A 20,550-nucleotide genomic window follows, 5' to 3' on the forward strand; every position below is an offset into this window, starting at 1 on the left:
ATTGCCATAATATAACTAATAATGATTTTACTACTTGCAGTATATGCAGCAGGCACTTAAGCCCTTAATAATGGGATCAAGGTGCTAGAATTCTATGTACACTATCTTATTTAACATTTACAATGAGTCAATGAGGATACTATCATTACCCACAATTTAAAGATGAAGAAACCAAATGCTGAGAGCCAAAGGATGGGAAAAAAAGAAAAAACTCCTGCCATATGCAGCAACATAGATGAACTGTGAGTACATAATACTAAGTAAATTACCTACTTATATAAGGATAAATACTACATCATTACACTTATTAAGTGTATCTAAATTAGTCATATTCATAGAGAAGAGTGGATTGGTGGTTTCCAGGGACTTAGAAGGAGAAATGGGGAGTTGCTGTTCAATAGATATAGTTTCTGTTATGCAAGATGAGTAAGTTCTAGAGACCTGATATACATTGTGCCTATAGTTAACACTAAAACTGTATTGTGCACTCAAAAATTTATTAAGAAGATAAATTTTATGTTGCGTGTTCTTACCATAAATAAATAAAAAGAGCCAAAGTATCTATATAAAGTCATAAACATAGTAAATGTTTCTTAGATTTGACACATAGTGGTGCTACAAATTCATTTCACTAATAAGACAAAAGCATACATGAAAATGTATAAAGATAACTAACACATTATTCTTATCATTAGAAAGTACATTAGATGAAGAGAAGAAAAAAATATGCAGAGAGAGAGGTTGAGATCCTAAGTAAAATGTTCACTAAAAATCTGGTGATCTTTAATTTTAGGGAAATTGATAAAAAATAAAATTTATTTTTAGTACCAAATTATACCTCTATTTTATCATTATAACTTTTTAATCAAGATTTTTTCCCTATTTTCTACTAATATTTCTTTTAAAGATTCATTATATCTTGTTTTGTTTCATTTTAGAATATAGATACATTTAACAAGAAGTTACAGTGGACAGAAGCAAAACTAGTAATATTACAGAGATAAAATAATGATTTGCTTATAAGTTGATTAGCAGGAAAACGATTTTATGGGAACATAAAAAAAGTAAAGATGTTAAAAATAATGGTTTTACTCATGATTTATTGTCCCTCTTCATGTCTCTTGGGAAAGATATGAGATGGATTATGAAACAGTATGTAACCCAACACTGTGGTTCTAACAAAGTAGAACAGACTGGCTGGGAGGACAGGCAGCCATGCTACCAAGGAAGGTGCATTTGATTTGGGGCAGAGCTGGTAAAACCCATTCCCAGACACATTGTTAAAATAAGAGCAATCATTGTGGCAAATCAACTAAGAAAACCAATTTCACAGCTAGGCTGTGATTGTGATATAGTTTGGGGCAAGCATCAGACCAGCAAAACAGGCAGAAATTTAATGGACATGTTCAAGGAATGAGACACCTCTAGTGTGCCTTGATAAATTTTCATGTATCCCTGGTGGTTAGGAAGGCTGTGTTCTTGCACGAGACTTTGCACACATTCAAATGACACCTTGAAGCTCCCCAATCCCCAAATCTATACATCCTGTGAATGAATAGAAAATAAAAACTGGGACAGATTGCAAGTTTCCTGAACTTTCAAATATATACTATAGAATAGAAAGACTAAACAATTAGTTTAGGAAATTCACCCAATACAAATAATAGTAATAAACAACATATAAACTTTCCAGAGTAATAAAAAAAAATAATAAAAATAGTAAATTTCCCAGAGAAGAGGGGGATCAGTATCCAAATTTCCCATAGTGTGTTATCTTGAATTTCCAGTTTATATCCAGTTTTTATAATAATATTAGAAAAGGACCAGAAGGTAAAACACTCATTAGGTACAGGGAAGTACAATAAGATTAACAACTACCTCCCACTAGAAACAATGTGGCAAAAAGCTGTAAAATGACATGTTCAAAGTGCTGGGAGAAAAAAAGCAACAATCAAGTATCTTTTTTCCAGCAATTTCTCATAAATGAAAGAAAAATAAAGACATTCCCTAAACAAAGTTAGTCATAATTAGAAGAAATACTAAAATAAAGACTCTAAGTTGAAATAAAGATACATACAGTAATTCAAATCCATATGATGAAAGAAAGAGTACTGTTAAAATAATTATGAAAGTAATTATAAAAGATATTTATATAAATATACATTTTTTCTACTTTTAATCAACTTTTCATACATAGGTTTACTAAAAACAATTATAAGATTTTTCTGTTAGATTTATAACATGTAAGACTGAGATGTGAATGCAACAACAATAATCTTATTATACACGACAGTAACAGTAGTATAACTCCATTCAGTTTCCCAGATCCAATTCCAATATGTATATATGTGTGTGACGGGGTCTTCTCACACACAACATCAAGCAATTCTCAAACACCAGCAGGGTGTCCAAGAACTCAATTCTGATGCTGTCTGCCCAGAGACAGCACCAGATTCTCGAGGTCAAGGGCTCCACCCTACAAGACTGCCCTCTACCCCTCACAATAAGTAACAGCACAAGGAAATGTAGATACAGAAGCTATATTGCAGCAAGGAAATGACACATGGAAAAAGGAATACTGCAAATAGAAAAAAAAATGTTTATATTTATATTATATATGTATTTGCAGACAGATTGGAAGGAATGAGCTATATTAGAACTAAGTTATTGTATTTTACTGGAATCAAGTTAATATTATCTGAAGTAGATTTTGAAAATTGTCCCCTAAATACTGCATTTAACCCCTAAATCAAGTACTAAGAAAATGACTCAAATATACGATTAGAAATTAACAAAAAGATAAAATAGTGGAGTAGGAAATACCCATTTATCACAAAGTACTGAAGTAAAGATAGAATAGAGAAACAAGAGTTAAGGGACATATGGTAAACACACAACAAAAAGAATGATGTATTCCAATCATATCAATAACAACATTGAATGCAAATAGATTAAGTGCTCCTATCAAAAGGCAGAGATTGTCAAAATGGATAAAAAAGGGAATGAAATTGACCTATATCTTATCTGTAGGAGATAAATTTTAGACTCAGGTTAAAAATAAGTTGAAAAGTACAAGGACAGAAAAAGTATACCAGGCAAGCAGCTCTCATAAATGAGCTGGGATGACTATGGGAAAAATAAACAAACATGCTTTAAAAAAAATGATAATGGAAACAATGGCAGATATTTTATAACAATAAAACATCAAATTTGGGGGAAAGTATTACAGTTATATATGCACAAAGAAACCAGAGTCCCTGTACATGAGAAAAAACACCAACAGAATTAAAGAGAGACATAGAAGACTTAAAAATAATAGTTGGAGACGTTAATATTCAAATCAATAATGCATGGAAAAACTAGACAGGAAATGACAAATTTTGCAAAAGACTTTAATAACCCTGTTGAGTAACTATATATAAGAAAAACTCTATAGAATATTCCACCTGAAAACATCAGAATAAATATTCTTCTAAAGTGCACAAGAAATATTTCCCATGGTAGTCTATATGTTAAACTGTAAAACAATTCTCAATCAATTTGCATGATTCATGCAAAGTATGTGCTCAATCACAATAGAATTAAATTCTGAATCAACAGCAGAAGGAAATTTGGCAAATTCATGAATTTATAGTTACAAATACACTCCTAAGTAACACATAGATCAAAAGAGAAATCAAAAGAGAAATCAAAAGAGAAATTAGGAGATATTTTGTAATGAATTAAAATCAAAGCACAGCATAGCAAAATTGAGGGGCTTCAGTTAAAACAGGCTTAGAGGAAATTTAAGTTGTAACTCATATCCTATAAGTAGGGAAAATCTCAAATCAATAACTTAATCTCCCACCTTAAGGATCCAGAAAAGAAAACAAACTAAACTATCAACTAAGAATGACATACTCAGCAAAGCTACACTTTAAAAATAAAACAGAAATATAGACATTCCCAGATTACCAAGACTCTTTCAGTAAACGTTTTTAAAAAGATAGTCTAAAAAGCTACTTAAAGCTACATGAAAATGACATCGGGTAACATAGACTGCTAAAGATGGAATTGTTCCTAAAGCTAAATAGATGTCATCAGAAGTAATAAAATGGGACAGACAAAGAGTACAGAATATGGTACCTAATATATAAGGAATGGAGGAGGAAGAAAATGAGGGGAAAACAAAAACTTTTAGATTGAGTTTATAATAGCATACTAAGTGAGTTTAGTTAGACTCATAGATAGTAAGGAAAGTAACCTGGAACCTTTGGTAACCAGGAATCTAAAGCCTGCAATGGCAATAAGTACATACCTATCAATAATCACCCTAAATGTAAATGGACAGAATGCACCAATCAAAAGACATAGAGTCACTGAATGGATAAACAAACAAGACTCATCTATATGCTTACAAGAAACTCACTTCAAACCCAAAGACATGCACAGTCTAAAAGTGAATGGATGGAAAAAGATATTTCATGCAAACAACAGGGAGAATAAAGTGGGTGTTGCAGTACTATTATCAGACAAAATAGACTTTGTAACAAAGAAAGTAACAAGAGATAAAGAAGGACATTACATAATAATAAGGGGTCAGTCCAACAAGAGGATATAACCATTATAAATATATATGCACCCAACACAGGAGCACCAGCATATGTGAAACAAATACTAACAGAACTAAAGGAGGAAATAGAATGCTCACCACTAACTCCAAAGAACAGATTCACCAGACAGAAAATAAGAAAGGACACAGAGGCACTGAACAACACACTAGAACAGATGGAAATAATAGACATCTATAGAACTCTATACCCAAAGAAACAAGATACACATTCTTCTCAAGTGCACATGGAACATTCTCCAGAATAGAACACAACTAGGCCACAAAAAAAGCCTCAGTAAATTCTAAAAGATTAAAATTCTACCAACCAACTTTTCAGACCAAAAAGATATAAAACTAGAAATAAATTGTACAAAGAAAGCAAAAAGGCCCACAAACACATGGAGGCTTAACAACATGCTCCTAAATAATCAATGGATCAATGACAAAATTAAAATAGAGATCAAGCAATATATGGAAACAAATGACAAAAACAACACAAAACCTCAACTTTGATGGGGTGCAGCAAAAGCAGTCTTAAGAAGAAAGTATACAGCAATCCAGGCATATTTAAAGAAGGAAGAATAAACCCAAATGAATAGTCTAATGTCACAATTATCGAAATTGGAAAAAGAAGAACAAATGAGACCTAAAGTCAGCAGAAGGAGGGCCATAATAAAGATCAGAGAAGAAATAAATAAAATTGAGAAGAATAAAACAAGAGAAGAAAATCAATGAAACCAAGGGCTAGTTCTTTGAGAAAATAAACAAGATAGATAAGCCTCTAGCAAGACTTACTAAGAGAAAAAAGAAAATCCACACACATCAACAGAATCAGAAACGAGAAAGGAAACATCACAATGGACCCCACAGAAATACAAAGAAATATTAGAGAATACTATAAAAGCCTATATACTAACAAGCTGGAAAACCTAGAAGAAATGGACAACTTCCTAGAAATACAACCTTCCAAGACTGACAAAGGAAGAAACACAAAGTCTAAACAAACAAATTACCAGCAAATATGTTGAAGTGGTAATCAAAAACTACCCAAGATATGAAATACTACCAACCCCTGGGCCAGACGGATTTACCTCAGAATTTTATCAGACACACAGAAAAGACAGAATATCCATTCTCCTTAAAGTTTTCCAAAAAAAGAAGAGGAGGGAATACTCCCAAACTCATTCTATGAAGCCAACATCACCTGAATACCGAAACCAGGCAAAGACCCCACCAAAAGAAGAAAATTACAGACCAATATCCCTCATGAACGTAGATGCAAAAATACTCAACAAAATATTAGCAAACCGAATTAAAAAATACATCAAAAGGATCATACACCATGACCAAGTGGGATTCATCCCAGGGATGCAAGGATGGCACAATATTTGAAAGTCCATCAACATCATCCACCACATCAACAAAAAGAAAGACAAAAACCACATGATCATCTCCATAGATGCTGAAAAAGCATTTGACAAAATTCAACATTCATTCATGATAAAAAATCTCAACAAAATGGGTATAGAGGGCAAGAAACTCAACATAATATAGGCCATATATGATAAACCCACAGCCAACATCATACTGAGCTGTGAGAAGCTGAAAGCTTTTCCTCTGAGTTTGGGAACAAGACAGGGATGCCCACTCTCCCCACTGTTATTCAACAGAGTACTGGAGGTTCTAACCACGGCAATTAGACAAAACAAAGAAATACAAGGAATCCAAAGGTAAAGAAGAAGTTAAACTGTCACTATTTGCTGATGACATGATATTGTACATAAAAAACCCTAAAGACTCCACTCCAAAACAAGAACTGATATCAGAATACAGGAAAGTTGCAGGATACAAAATTAACACACAGAAATCTGTGGCTTTCCTATACACTAACAATGAACTAATAGAAAGAGAAATCAGGAAAAGAATTCCATTCACAATTGCATCAAAAAGAATGAAATACTTAGGAATAAACCTAACCAAGGAAGTGAAAGACCTATACCTTGAAAACTATAAGACATTCTTAAGAGAAATTAAAGAGTACACCAACAAATGGAAACTCATCCCATACTCTTGCAAGAATTAATGTCATCAAAACAGCCATCCTGCGCAAAGCAATATACAGATTCGATGTGGTCCTTATCAAATTACCAACAGCATTCTTCAATGAACTGAAGAAAATAGTTCAAAAATTCATATGCAAACACCAATGACCCCGAATACCCAAAACAATTCTGAGAAAGAAGAATAAAGTGGGGGGTATCTTGCTCCCCAACTTCAAGCTCTACTACAAAACCACAGTAATTAAGACAGTTTGGTACTGGCACAAGAACAGAGCCAGAGACCAGTGCAACAGAATAGAGACTCCAGACATTAACCCAAATATATATGGTCAATTAATATATGATAAAGGAGCCATGGACAAACAATGGGGAAATGACAGTCTCTTCAACAGATAGTGCTGTCAAAACTTTACAGCTACATGTAGGAGAATGAAACTGGATCACTGTCTAACACCATACACAAAAGTATATTTGAAATGGATCAAAGACCTGAATATATGTCATGAAACCATAAAACTCTTAGAAGAAAACATAGGCAAAAATCTCTTGGACATAAATATTAGTGACTTCTTCATGAACATATCTCCCTGGACAAAGGAAACAAAGCAAAAATGAACAAGCGGGACTATATCAAGCTGAAAACCTATGTAGAGCAAAGGACACCATCAATAGAACAAGTAAGTACCCTACAGTATGGGAGAATATATTCATAAATGACAGATCTGCTAATAGCTCAACATTGAAAATATATAAAGAGCTCCTGCATCACAACAAACAAAAAGCAAATAATCCAATTAAAAAATGGGCAGAAGAGCTGAACAGACAGTTCTCCAAAGAATAAATTCAGATGGCCAACAGAAAGATGAAAAGATGCTCCACATCGCTAGTCATCAGAGAAATGTAAATTGAAACTGCTTTGAGATACCACCTCATACCAGTAAGGATCGCCACCATACAAAAGACAGACAACAACAAATGTTGGCAAGGTTGTGAATAAAGGGCAACCCTCCTATACTGCTGGCAGGAATGTAAATTAGTTCAACCATTGTAGAAAGTAGTATGGAGGTTCCTCAAAATGCTCAAAATAGAAATACCATTTGTTCCCAGGAATTCCACTTTTAGGAATTTATCCTAAGAATGAAGCAGCCCTGTTTGTAAAAGACATATGCTCCCCTATGTTTATCATAGCACCATCTACAATAGCCAAGAAATGGAAGCAATCTAAGTGTCCATCAATAGATGAATGGATAAAGAAGATGTGGTACATCTTGGAGTATTATTCAGCCTTAAGAAGAAAACAAATCCTACCATTTGCAACAACATGGATGGAGCTAGAGGCTATTATGCTCAGTGAAATAAGCCAGGTGGAGAAAGACAAATACCAATGATTTCACTCATATGTGGACTATAAGAACGAAGAAAAACTGAAGGAACAAAACAGCAGCAGAATCACAGAACCCAAGAATGGACTAACAGTTACCAAAGAGAAAGGGACTGGGCAGGATGGGTGGGAAGGGAGGGATAAAGGTGGGTAAAAAGAAAGGGGGCCTTATGATTAGTATGTATAATGGGGGGCACATAGGAAGGGATATGCAACACAAAGAAGACAAGTGGTGATTCTACAGCATCTTACTTCGCTGAAGGACAGTGACTGTAATTGGGTTTGTGGGGGGGAATTGGTGAGGGAAGCAGTCTAGTAAACATAATGTTCTTCATGTAATTGTAAATTAATGATAACAAAATGAATAAAAAAAGAGCCTCATTAAATTACAAAAGATTGAAATTTTGCCAATCAACTAATCAGATCACAAGGGTGTGAAACTAGAAATAAATTGTACAAAGAAAACAAAAATCTCACAAACACATGGAGGCTTAACAACATGCTCCTAAAAATCAATGGATCAATGCCAAATTAAAATAGATATTAAGCAATATATGGGGACAAATGAAAACAACAGTACAAAGCCCCATATTCTGTGGGATGCAGTGAAGGAAGTTCTAAGAGGGAAGTATATAGCAATCCAAGCCTATTTAAAAAAGGAAAAACAATCTCAAATGAATAGTCTAAATTCACAGTTATTGAAACTGGAAAAAGAAGTACAAATGAAGCCCAAAGTCAGCAGAAGGAGGGACATAATAAAGATGAGAGAGGAAATAAATAAAACTGAGAAGAATAAAAAATTAAAAAATCAATGAAACCAAGAGCTGGTACTTTGAGAAAATAAGCAAAATAGATAAACCCCTCACTAGACTAATTAAGAAAAAAAGAGAATCTACACAGATAAACAGAATCAGAAATGAGAAAGGAGAACTCATGATGGACACCACAGAAATACAAAGAATTATTAGAGAATACTATGAAAATCTATATGCTAACAAAGTGGATAACCTAGAAGAAATGGACAACTTTCTAGAAAAATACAACCTTTCAAAACTGACCCAGGAAGAAATAGAAAATCTAAACAGACCAATTACCAACAGTGAAATCAAGTCAGTAATCAAAAAGTTACCCTGGAGCAAAACACCTGGACCAGATAGGTTCACAATTGAATTTTATCAGACATTTAGAGAAGATATAATACCCATTCTCCTTAAAGTTTTCCAAAAAGAAGAAGAAAAGGATGGAATACTTCCAAACTCATTTTATTAAGTCAGTATCTCTCTAATACAAAAAACAGGCAAAGACACCACAAAAAAAGAAAACTACAGACCAACACCCCTAATGAACATAGATGCAAAAATACTGAACAAAATATTAGCGAACCGAATCAAAAACACATCAAGAGGATCATGTACTCTAATCTAGTGGGATTCATCCCAGGGACACAAGGATGGTACAATTTTCAAAAATCCATCAACATTATCCACCACATCAACAAAAAGAAGTACAAAACAACATGATCATTTCCATACATGCTGAAAAAGCATTCGGCAAAATTCAACATCCCTTAATGATAAAAACTCTCAACAAAATGGGTATACAGGGCAAGTACCTCAACATAACAAAGACCATATATGGAAAACCCACACCACACATCATACTTAACAGTGAGAAGTTGAAAGCTTTTCCTCTAAGATAAGGAACAAGACCAGGATGCCCACTCTCTCTGCTTTTATTCAACATTGTATTGGAGGTCCTAGCCACAGCAATCAGAAAAAGGAATAATAGTCATCCCGATTGGTAAGGAAGAAGTCAAACTGTCACTGTTTGCAGATGACAAGATATTGTACATAAAAATCCCTAAAGGGTCCACTCCAGAACTCCTAGATCTAATATCTGATTTCAGCAAAGTTTCAGGACACAAAATTGATACACAGAAATCCCTTGCATTCCTGTACACTAATGATAAACTAGCAGAAAGAGAAATCAGGAAAACAATTCCATTCATAATTGCATCAAAAAGAATAAAATACCTAAGAATAAACCTAACCAAGGAAGTGAAAGACCTATACCCTCAAAACTACAAGACACTCCTAAAACTAATTAAAGAGGATACTAATGAATAGAAACTCATCCCATGCTCTTGGGTAGGAAAAATTAATACTGTTAAAATGGCCATCCTACCTAATTCAATCTACAGATTCAATGCAATCCCTATCAAAATACTGAAAGCATTCTTCAACTAACTGGAACAAATAGTTCTAAAATTCATATGGAACCACAGAAGACCCAGAAGAGCCAAAGCAAACCTGAGAAGGAAGAATAAAGCAGGGCGGATTTCACTTCCCAACTTCAAGCTCTACTGCAAAGCCACAGTAATCAAGACAGTTTGGTACTGGCATAAGTACAGAGCCACAGACCAGTGGAACAGAATAGAGACTCCAGACATTAACTTAAACATATATGGTCAATTAGTATATGATAAAGAAGCCACAGATATACAATTGGGAAATGACAGCTGCTTTAACAGCTGGTGTTGGCAAATCTGGACAGCTACATGTAAGAGAATGAAACTGGATTACTCTCTACCTCCATACACAAAAGTAAACTCGAAATGGATCAAAGACCTGAATGTAAGTCATGAAACCATAAAACTCGTAGAAGAAAATATAGGCAAAACTCTCTTGAATATAAACATGAGCAACTTATTTATGAACGTATCTCCATGTGCAAGGGAAACAAAAGCAAAAATGAACAAGTGGGTCTATATCAAATTAAAAAGCTTCTATACAGCAAAGGATACCACATTAGAACCAAAAGGCATCCTTCAGTATGGGAGAATATATTCATAAATTACATATCTGATAAGGGGTTGACATCCAAAATATACAAAGAGATCATGCACCTGAACAAATAAAAGGCAAATAATCCAATTAAAAAATGGGCAGAAGTGCTGAACAGACAGTTCTGCAAAGAAGAAGTTCAGATGGTCAACAGGCACATGAAAAGATGCTCCACATTGCTAATCATCAGAGAAATGCAAATTAAAACCACAATGAGATATCACCTCACACCAGTTAGATTGGTCAACATCCAAAAAACCAACAACAACAAATATTGGTGAGGATGTGGAGAAAGGGGAACCCTCCTTCCCTGCTGGTGGGAATGTAAATTAGTTCAACCTTTGTGGAAAGCAGTGTGAAGGTTCCTCAAAAAGTAAAAATAGAAATGCCATATGACCCAGGAATTCCACTCCCAGGAATTTACCCTAAGAATGCAGGAGCCCTGTTTGTAAAAGACATATGCACCCCTATGTTTACTGCAGCACTATTTACAATAGCCAAGAAATGGAAGCAATCTAAGTGTCCATCAATAGATGAATGGATAAAGAAGATGTGGTACGTCTTGGAGTATTATTCAGCCCTAGGGAGAAAACAAATCCTACCATATGCAGCAACATGGATGGAGCTAGTGGGTATTATGCCTTGTGAAATAAGCCAGGCAGAGAAAGACAAGTATCAAATGATTTCACTCATCTGTGGAGCATAAAAACAAAGCAAAAACTGAAGGAACAGAACAGCATCAGACTCACAGAGCTCAAGAATGGGCTGTTACCAATGGGAAAGGGACTGGGAAGGATGGGTGGGAAGGGAGGTATAAGGGGAAAAAGAGGCATTACGATTAGCACACATAATGTAGGGGAGTGGGGCAAGGGGAAGGCAGTATATACAGAGAAGACAAGTAATGATTCTGTAGCATCTTATTACGCTAATGGACAGTGACTGTAATGGGGTATGTGGTGGGGATTTGATAATGGGGGGAATCTAGTAACCACAATGTTGTTCATGTAAGTGTATATTAATAATACCAAAAAAAGTTCAAAAAAATAGAAAAAGAAGCTTGGGGCTTACATTTTTGGGGGAGGAGTAACACAAAACTGTGTCTAGAGCACCAGATTTTGCTCTTCAACTTTTCCTGAAACAGGTCCCTCTCATGAAGTCTGTGAATCAGAGCGATTCTACTCTCAGATATGTATCAGAGAGAAATGAAAATATACACAAAAACTTGTAGGAGACATTTATTGAACCTTTACTCATACTTGCCCAAAACTAGAAACGACCCAAATGCCCATCAGCAAATTGGAAAGCTGTAGAACAGACTACTACTTAGCAATAAAAAGAAACAAACAAAATGAATGAATGTCGAAAACATCACAGTGGTCAAAAGTTGCCAGGTATGAAAGACTATATAGTCAGTTCTAATTATTCACAGTAGTTATGTTCAATAAAAACACTGGTAACACCAAATACTGAGCAACCTCTCCTAGAGGAAATAAAGGGTTGAAGTTCTGAAAAAAATTAAAAGAAAATTTTTTAATAAAAAAAGTAAAAAATGATTTAAAATGCAGTAAGAAAAACACCAATAGTTAAAATAACATTGTATTGTGCTTGGTATATATATGTATATATATGTGTGTGTGTGTGTATATGTAAATGTTACCAATTTTAACAATTTTAATTAATATAAAATTGAATTCCCCCCCAAAATTATATATGCATATACAAAAGTATATATTCATATATATATATACAAACACACACACACATACAAGCAGAAAAGAAGAGGGAGAGAATGCAAGCATAGGGATACAAAGAGGTAATACTATGTCCTGAAATCCACCACAGTATTTCCACCTGTATGACTTTGTGGTAATGAAAACCATCCAAATAACATAATGACCATTCAATTCAACATATTTGTTGCTTTGTTATGCCCCACCTCAAAAATAAAAGATGTTTTTGAAATGTGGAATTTATTAAATATCATTTCCTCACTAGAAAATAAATATGAATCTTATAGAGCATTACACAAGTGCTTACAAATTGTGAAGTGTAGAAAAAACATGGTGTAAATTAAAATAAACGCTACAAAGAAAAATAAAAACATAACTGCAATTCAGTTTTTTCAGGTCACTCAATTTGAGTGCCTTTATGTGTGGTGAGGAGTATCTGAATTCAAATCCTTATCCTGCTATTTACTAAACATCTGCTATGTTTGTGTTAAAAAATCTATCTGTCAGTTTTCTCCTCTGTAAAATTTATATAGTAATATTCCCGACCTCATAAAAATGCTGTAATTATAAAATGAGTTAATATGTTTAAAATGCTTAAAACATTATCTGATGCCTTTTAAATACTAAATATTTTACTTTCATTATTAGAGTGTAGAATCCTCCACTAAGAATGAACCTTATTGAAGATAGAAAGTTAGCATAAGTATAGCCATCTTAAAAGCTTAGACTCCGTTTTCTAACCTAGAAGGAAGAAAATAGGAAAATATTAGAACCTTGAAAAACAAGTTAGTCAGCCAGCATTGATTGCAGTGACCTTTAGTTAGCCAACCTCACTCAGTTAATCATACATACCAAGCTTACCTTACTAAGAACCACCCTAACATTCCGAGGGTGATCTTATCTCACTAGACCCCCAGGATGTGGCGTCAGCCAAAATGTATGTGTTTTTTTAGAAAAACAATGTGATGTGTTTGTGGAAAAATACTGCCCTTTTTGAAAATGCTATAAAAACCTCTGACTCTAAGTGCTCGGGGTCCTTGTTGAGACCCGCTGCGTCGGGCTGACACTTGGACCCCAGCTAGCTGGTCTCTGAATAAATTCCTCTTGCTTATTGCATCAAGAGACGCCTTCTGTGAGTGATTTGAGGCGGCGCTCTCCTCTGAGAGAATCCAACATTTGGGGGCTCGTCCGGGATTGTGCGCTCGCCCCGTTTCACTCCTGAAAGTCGCCCTTGGAGGGAGAGATAAGACTAAGTGGCGCCTTGAGTTGTCTGTGTTCTGTGTTCTATTTCTTGGTAAGACCGGTCAGAATTCTGAAAAGGGGTACCCTTGTCTGGCAGTCGTCCCGATCCCGTAAAGGGATCGAGACTGCGGTCGGTAGACGTACTTGGAGAACCGCAGGCTGCAACCCTGGGGGACGCCTCAGGGAGATTGGAGGGCCAGGGACGCCTGGTGGCCTCTCATCTGTTTTTCCGGCAAAGTGAATCTGATGAGATAAGGTTGATATTCGGGCGCCAAGAGTATCAGCCCACTGATTCTTTTCGGTTTTTGGTCAGAAATCTGTAGAAAAATTAAGTGCGGCCGCTGTGTGTCTAATCTCTGTGTGTCTCTGTTTTTTGTGTTCTGTACGTGTCTAATAATTGTTATACTGACCCTGGGACAGACGGTAACGACTCCACTCAGTCTGACGTTAGATCATTGGACCGAAGTGAGAGCGAGGGCACACAATTTGTCAGTAGAAGTTAAGAAGGGGCTATGGCAGACTTTCTGTACCTCCGAGTGGCCCACTCTTAATGTAGGGTGGCCCCCGGAGGGGACTTTTGACCTCTCCACTTTACTTGCAGTAAAAGCTGTTGTTTTTCAGAGTTCGTCTCAAGGACATCCGGATCAGCAACCCTATATTGTGGTCTGGCAGGAGTTAGTGGAAAATCCACCACCCTGGGTAAAGCCCTGGGTGCAAAAGAAAATGAGCTCTCGAGTCTTAGTGGCCCAGGCCCAACCTCAGAGCAAGGAAAAAGAGACTACCAAAATTCACCCTGACACTCAAGATTTAATTATGGTTGATGATCCCCCTCCCTACCCTCCTGCCCCAGCCCCAGCTCCTCCAGCCCCGGCTCCCATAGCCCCGGCGCCCTCAGCCCCGGCGCCTCCGGCCCAGGTGCCCCCAGCCCCAGCGCCCCCACTGCCCCTAGCTTCAGGCACCGGGGCAATGGGACCGCTTCCAGGACCGGCCCAGGGAACTCGACGCCGCCAAGGGGCCGCAATGGACCCACCGGGTATTTTTCCCCTCCGGTCTTATGGGGCCCCCATCCTCGGAGAGGAAGGGGACCCGCCTTTCCAACCTCTGCAATATTGGCCTTTCTCCTCTGCTGATTTATACAACTGGAAAGCTAACCACCCTCCTTTTTCAGAAGAACCACAGAAACTAACTGGACTGATAGAGTCCCTAATGTTTTCTCACCAGCCCACTTGGGATGACTGTCAGCAGCTTTTACAGGTGCTCTTCACCACGGAAGAAAGAGAAAGGATCCTCCTGGAAGCCAAAAGAACGTGCCTGGAGCTGACGGACGACCATCACAACTCCCTCATGATATAGAAAGGGGGTTCCCACTGACCAGACCCAAATGGGACTTTAATTCTCCAGAAGGTAGGGAGCGACTAACCATCTATCGCCAGGCTCTGGTGGCGGGTCTTCGCGGGGCCGCGAGGCGCCCCACCAATTTGGCCAAGGTAAGAGAGGTCAGTCAGGGAGCCACTGAGGCGCCTGCAGTGTTCTTAGAACGCCTGATGGAAGCCTTCAGGCGGTATACTCCCTTTGACCCCACTTCCGAGGAACACAGTGCCTCAGTGGCTCTTGCTTTTATTGGGCAATCAGCACCCGATATTAGAAAGAAGCTTCAGAGATTGGAAGGCTTACAAGATTTGTCGCTGAGAGATTTAGTGAAAGAAGCTGAGAAAGTTTATCATAAGAGAGAGACTGAGGAAGAAAAGGAATTGAGGAAGGAGAAAGAAAGAGAAAGTAAAGAGGAAAAAAGGGATAGGAAACATGAGAAAAATTTAACAAGGATCTTGGCCGCAGTGGTAGAAGGCAAGGGACGCCCGCCCTCTAGCGGCAGAAGTAGTAAGGCAGGGCACCTGGGCAACCGGCCTCCTTTGGATAAAGATCAATGTGCATATTGCAAGGAAAAAGGGCACTGGGTAAAAGAATGCCCTAAAAAGCCACTTAAAAAGCCTCCGAAGAAGGCGTTGTCCCTGCTGGAAGACGAGGATTAGGGAAGACGGGGCTCAGAGCCCCTCCCCGAGCCCAGGGTAACTCTGAAAGTGGAGGGGCAACCCGTTGAATTCCTGGAAGACACCGGTGCTCAACATTCTGTATTGACTCAGGCAAAGGGCCCCCTCTCTGATAAAAAATCTTGGGTGATTGGTGCTACGGGCCAGAAACAATATGTGTGGACTACCCGGAGAACAGTGGATTTAGGAGTAGGACGAGTAAACCACTCGTTCCTTGTTATACCGGAATGCCCCACACCCCTGTTAGGAAGAGACATCTTAACCAAAGCGGGGGCCCAAATATCCTTTCAAGCCGGGGAACCTCTGGTGACCAATCAAGAGAATAAACCTTTGAGCTTAAGCGTCCTGACTATAAGATTAGAAGATGAATACCGTCTTTTTAAGGAGCCGGAGCCCTCCAAAATAAGTCAGGAGTGGTTTGGCCGGTTCCCAGGAGCCTGGGCGGAAATGGCCGGCATGGGGCTCGCCAAGAACCAGCCCCCTGTAGTCATAGAACTAAAAGCTTCAGCCTTACCGTAACTGTGAGACAATATCCAATGAGTAAAGAAGCCAGGGATGGAATTAGGCCACATATCCAGAAGCTTATGGAACAGGGGATATTAGTAAGATGTCAATCCCCATGGAACACCCCCTTGCTGCCTGTAAAAAAGGCAGGAATGGGAGACTACCGACCAGTACAAGATTTAAGAGAAGTTAACAAAAGGACACAGGACATTCACCCCACCGTGCCAAATCCTTATAACCTACTAAGCTCCCTGGCCCCGGAAAACACCTGGTATTCAGTTTTAGATTTAAAAGATGCTTTCTTTTGTCTGCGCTTGCACCAGAGCAGCCAACCGCTGTTTGCTTTTGAATGGAAAGATCCCTCCACAGGAACTACTAGACAATTGACCTGGACTCGTTTGCCACAAGGATTTACGAACTCGCCCACCCTCTTCGATGAGGCTCTACATCAAGATTTGGCTTTCTACCGAGCTTCTAACCCACAGGTAACTTTGTTACAGTATGTTGATGACTTATTGATAGCCACCCCTACTCAGAGAACCTGCCAAAAGGCCACTGGAGCCCTTTTGGCTGAGCTTGCCAAATTGGGGTACAGGGTATCTGCTAAGAAGGCACAGATCTGCCAGCAACAAGTGACTTATTTGGGATACTCCCTGAGAAATGGGAAAAGGTGGCTTACTGAAGCCCGAAAGCAGACTGTGATGCAGATTCCGGTTCCCACTACTGCACGCCAGGTTCGCGAGTTTCTGGGGACAGCAGGGTTTTGTAGACTATGGATACCCGGATATGCTTCTTTGGCAGCCCCTCTGTATCCCCTCACTAAAGGAGCAGCCCCGTTTGTTTGGGGATCTGAACAACAACAGGCCTTTGATGATATCAAAAAGGCCCTCCTCTCGGCACCCGCTCTGGCATTGCCAGACATAACTAAGCCATTTATCCTTTTTGTGGATGAACGGAACGGAGTCGCTCGAGGAGTATTGACCCAACAATGGGGACCTTGGAAGAGACCTGTCGCCTATTTGCCTAAAAAATTAGACCCCGTGAGTAGTGGATGGCCCACTTGTTTGAGAGTAGTGGCAGCTGTGGCCCTCTTAGTTAAAGATTCTGACAAGCTAACGCTGGGACAAAAACTCACTGTGGTTGCTCCTCATGCACTGGAAAGCGTAATTCGAGAACCACCCGAAAGATGGATGTCGAATGCTAGAATGACTCACTATCAAACCTTACTCCTGAATCGTGATCGTGTGGAATTTGCCCCGCCTGCCATCCTAAACCCGGCTACTCTGCTCCCCGATGTGGGAAAAGAAGTGCTTCATACCTGCCAGGAAATCCTGGCTGAGGAGACGGGGACCCGTCGGGACTTACGAGATCAGCCCTTAGAAGGACCGGGACTCCTGACCTGGTACACAGAAGGGAGCAGTTACATCATGGGAGGTAAGAGGATGGCAGGAGCTGCAGTAGTAGATGATGACCGAATTGTGTGGGCCAGCGGACTCCCAACGGGCACTTCTGCGCAGCGGGCAGAGCTCGTTGCCCTGACCCAGGCTTTAAAGATGGCAGAAGGTAAGAAACTTAATGTCTATACTGACAGCCGTTACGCTTTTGCCACTGCTCATATACACGGGGCTATATATAGACAGAGAGGGCTGCTGACTTCTGCCGGGAAAGATGTTAAGAATAAACAAGAAATCTTAGATCTGTTAGAAGCCATCCATAGACCTAGAGAAGTAGCAATAATACATTGTCCTGGGCATCAAAAAAGTGACTCTCCAATAGCTCAAGGAAACAGAAGGGCGGACCAAGCTGCAAAACAAGCAGCCCAGGGAACGAACATCTTACCCCTCCAGGTGTACCCAGAAGCCACATGTAGTAAGAACTTTCAGTATACCCCCGAGGATCTTGCTCAGATGGACAAGTTGGGGATCCAAAAATCCCCACCCCTTGGAATGTATAAGTCAGAAGATGGGAAAATTATCCTGCCCCAGAAAAAGGCAGGAGAATACTTAAGGCAATTACATCAGTTGACACATTTGGGGGCCAATAACCTAAAAACCCTGGTTCGAGATTCCCCTTATCATGTCATTGGTTTGGGAAAATTGGCAGACGAGGTTGTAAGAAATTGTGTTCCTTGCCAATTAGTAAATGTGAACAAACATCAAGTAATATGCGGAAAGAGACTTCGAGGGGATCGGCCAGGAGCCTACTGGGAAGTTGACTTCACTGAAATTAAGCCTGCTAAGTATGGATATAAATACCTCCTAGTTTTCCTAGACACCTTTTCAGGATGGGCAGAGGCGTTCCCCACCAAAACTGAGACAGCTCAGATGGTGTCCAAGAAGATCCTTGAAGAAATATTTCCCAGGTTCGGGATCCCAAAGGTAATCGGCTCTGACAACGGTCCTGCCTTTGTTGCCCAGGTAAGTCAGGGATTGGCCAAGATCCTGGGGACAGATTGGAAATTACACTGTGCATATAGACCCCAGAGCTCAGGACAGGTAGAAAGGATGAATAGAACTTTAAAAGAGACCCTGACTAAATTATCCATAGAGACTGGTTTATGTGATTGGTTAGTCCTCCTTCCTTTCGCCTTATTTCGAGTCAGGAACACCCCCAGCCGTTTTAAACTAACACCTTTTGAAATAATGTTTAGAGCTCCAGCTCCGCTAAATGCAACTCTCCTCCATACATCCTCTGAATGTGTGACTAATAAGTTTCTGCTTGAAAGGTTACGGGCTCTGGGAGCTGTGCAGAAAGAAGTGTGAGCCTCTATCCGAGAAGTCTATCGGCCAGAGGACATCTCAGTACCTCATCAATTCCAAGTGGGAGACTCTGTCTACGTGAGACGACACTGAACGGAAAATCTTGAGCCCCGGTGGAAAGGACCCTTCATTGTCCTTTTGACTACTCCCACAGCTGTGAAAGTAGATGGCATCTCCTCCTGGGTCCATGCTTCACATCTGAAGAGAGCGCCTCAACCAGGCCCGGATTGGCGAGTAATTCGAACTGATAACCCCCTTAAACTTCGTTTGTGTAAGAATGATTGTGTCACTGATGATTCTGATGCTCCTGCCACTTCCAACTCTCCAGAACCCCAATTCCCATGAACCCAGGTTGTTGACATGGCAAGTTTGCTCTCAGACAGGAGAGGTAGTGTGGTCCATTTCTAAGGTTGCCCCCCTTAAGACTTGGTGGCCGTCCCTGCACCCCGATGTTTGTGCCCTGGTCGCTGGATTAGATACCTGGGATATACCTAATATACCTTGGGAACAGGCCCACAAAACTCTCAATCACCCCCTAGTGAGCGGTTGGTGGCCTGCCTGTTTGGATGCAGTACACCCGACGCTCGAAATAAGACAAAAGCTACTACTTTCTATGTCTGCCCCCGTGACGGACGAACCCATCAACTAGTCCGACAGTGTGGGGGCTTGGAATCTTTTTATTGTAGCTCTTGGGGTTGTGAGACTACGGGTAACGTTTATTGGAATCCTGTGTCGGACTGGGACCTCCTTAAAGTAACCCAGAACCGCACATCCCCCAACTGTGAATGGACAGGACTGTGCCTCCCCTTAAATATCACGTTTAGTGATAAGAGACGCCAGTATGATGAGTGGATCACTGGACGACAGTGGGGACTTAGATACTATAGATCTGGAGATGACAAAGGCCTCATATTTACTGTCCGACTTAAAGTTGAGACACTTCCAGCTGCCCCAATAGGACCTAATTCTGTCCTAAGAAATCAACCGCGTCTCCCAGCCTCGATCCTGAAACAGACTCCGGTGCCTCCAGTAGACCCTACCACTATTTCTGCTGCCCTCACCCCTGACCAAATAGCCCCCTTTCCTGACACTGGACAACGCCTCTTCAATCTTCTTGAGGGGGCTTTCCAAGTTCTAAACACCACCAGCCCTAATACTACTAAATCCTGTTGGTTGTGTTTCTCCTCTGGACCTCCTTACTATGAAGGATTGGGGCTGTTGAGAAATTTTAACAGAACGACTAGCCACGAGATCTGTAGCTGGGGAAGCCATAAGAAGCTGACCCTGACCGAGGTGACTGGGAGGGGGAAATGTTTAGGTTCAGTTCCCCCCACTTATGAAGCTTTGTGTAATGAAACCATATCCGTAAATTCCTCAGGTGAAAATGAGTGT

The 20,550-nt window shown here is 39.5% G+C and overlaps 1 protein-coding gene across 1 annotated transcript; it reads left to right on the forward strand.

The window, feature by feature from the left end:
* Positions 1 to 15,023: 15,023 nt before the first annotated feature.
* On the forward strand, positions 15,024 to 19,503 carry LOC130679653 (uncharacterized; the record flags this gene model as incomplete). The annotated part of the gene is given in 4 exon segments (XM_057489032.1): positions 15,024 to 15,144; positions 15,147 to 16,409; positions 16,412 to 18,894; positions 19,363 to 19,503. Coding segments are annotated over 4 exon segments (4,008 nt in total), but the record flags the coding sequence as incomplete, so codon positions are not given.
* Positions 19,504 to 20,550: the final 1,047 nt, after the last annotated feature.

The sequence above is a fragment of the Manis pentadactyla genome, chromosome 11 (assembly GCF_030020395.1).
Source record: "Manis pentadactyla isolate mManPen7 chromosome 11, mManPen7.hap1, whole genome shotgun sequence".
In the NCBI taxonomy this organism is placed as follows: Eukaryota; Metazoa; Chordata; class Mammalia; order Pholidota; family Manidae; genus Manis; species Manis pentadactyla.